The sequence below is a fragment of the Sinocyclocheilus grahami genome, unplaced genomic scaffold, assembly GCF_001515645.1.
Source record: "Sinocyclocheilus grahami isolate Dianchi unplaced genomic scaffold, SAMN03320097.WGS_v1.1 scaffold23058.1, whole genome shotgun sequence".
Lineage (NCBI taxonomy): Eukaryota > Metazoa > Chordata > Actinopteri > Cypriniformes > Cyprinidae > Sinocyclocheilus > Sinocyclocheilus grahami.
In genome coordinates, this window is record NW_015519004.1 from 1 (window position 1) to 1,365 (window position 1,365).

Below are 1,365 nucleotides of genomic sequence, written 5' to 3' on the forward strand. Positions count from 1 at the left end.
TCCAGTACAAACATCTAAGCATTTTTAATTAAACACATTAACTTCAGTAGCAAAATTATATAGGAGACTAACTCTTATTTTGTAAAAAAATGCATCAAAATTAAATGGGTTTTTGCTTAAAACATGAAAAAATTTATTTTAATGGTGTCAGAAAAATAAACTTGTTTTCCCATTAAATTAGGTTTATTTTTCTGAGACCATTGCAGATACTCACTTTAATATAATATAATATAATATAAAAATGACAAATATACAAAACATTTATTTTTTTTAATAAAGCTCAACAGTCGGGCTCAGGAAGCAAAATCGTCATTCAAAATCTCCTTCAAATAAATCTCAATTAAACTAAACCTTTCATTGCAGACCTAACCGTATATGACAATGATAGTCCTCCTGTAGCTCAAACAGCACGGCATTAGCAACACTGCATTGCTTTCAATTCTCAGTGAATGCATGAATCGAAAAAAATATATATAGCTTGAATGCAAGTGTACACAACTATGCATAAAAGTGTTTGCCAAATGCATGAATGTAAATGTAAATATAATGTGACAATACGTCATTTCAAAACAAATCCTGTTCCCCAGGTGAGGAACTTCACTACCCATAATCCCGAAGCCAAAGAAGTTGCGGTTACCATGGAAACAATAAATCCTGCAGTGGATTTATGGAGCCTAACTAGGTAATTATATACTGTGAGTCAATAGGGGACGCTGCAGCAATCGTGTACCTTTGTTGTTTAAATTGTATTACTTTTTTTTTGCTTGTAATGTTGTGATCATTCTGAAGTTTGGTTCATTGCTTCAAACTGGTTACTGAATTGAATTGAGTTCCCTATGGAGAAAATGAATGGGAAAACACTTCCAGCCGATCACTGTTGAGCCCGATTTCAGATGCATCAACCACGATCAGATTGTTAGCGTGTATGACGTGTGTTTTCATATCAAACGATAAGGACGTACTTGGGAATCGGGGAGAAGATGCTCAGTCCTGCACGGAATTTCTTGATGGTTCCTCCGGCTTTGAACCAGCTGTGTCGCTTCTCCTGCTGGGCTTTGAGGAACTCATTACTGAGGTGCTTCCACTGCTGCGACGTGAACGTACTGAGGATCCTAGAAACACCAAAACAAGCTTCAGCTTTATTTTGACAGTCTTTCATTACGGTTTCTGTTCAATCAATCAATCAAACAGAGAGACTCATAATAAAACTGCAGTGAACAAGAATCTTTCTGAAAATTATTGTTTCAGTTCTAGATGCTGATTGGCCAATCCAGTGTTCCAGTTGTGCTAAAATACACCAATGAAATGATTTTTTTAATACTTCTGCTCACCAAGGCTGCATTTATTTGATCAAAAATACTGTAA

General features: G+C 35.5%; 1 protein-coding gene across 1 annotated transcript in view; it reads right to left on the reverse strand.

Moving 5' to 3' along the window:
- Nucleotides 1–574: 574 nt before the first annotated feature.
- The window catches only part of LOC107580003 (poly [ADP-ribose] polymerase 6-like), a gene marked incomplete at its 5' end in the record, with an annotated part of 2,296 nt that continues 1,505 nt past the window's right edge, over nt 575–1,365 (reverse strand). Inside the window, 1 exon segment of the mRNA XM_016265765.1 lies at nt 575–1,229. Coding sequence (XP_016121251.1) covers nt 944–1,229 — 286 coding nt within the window.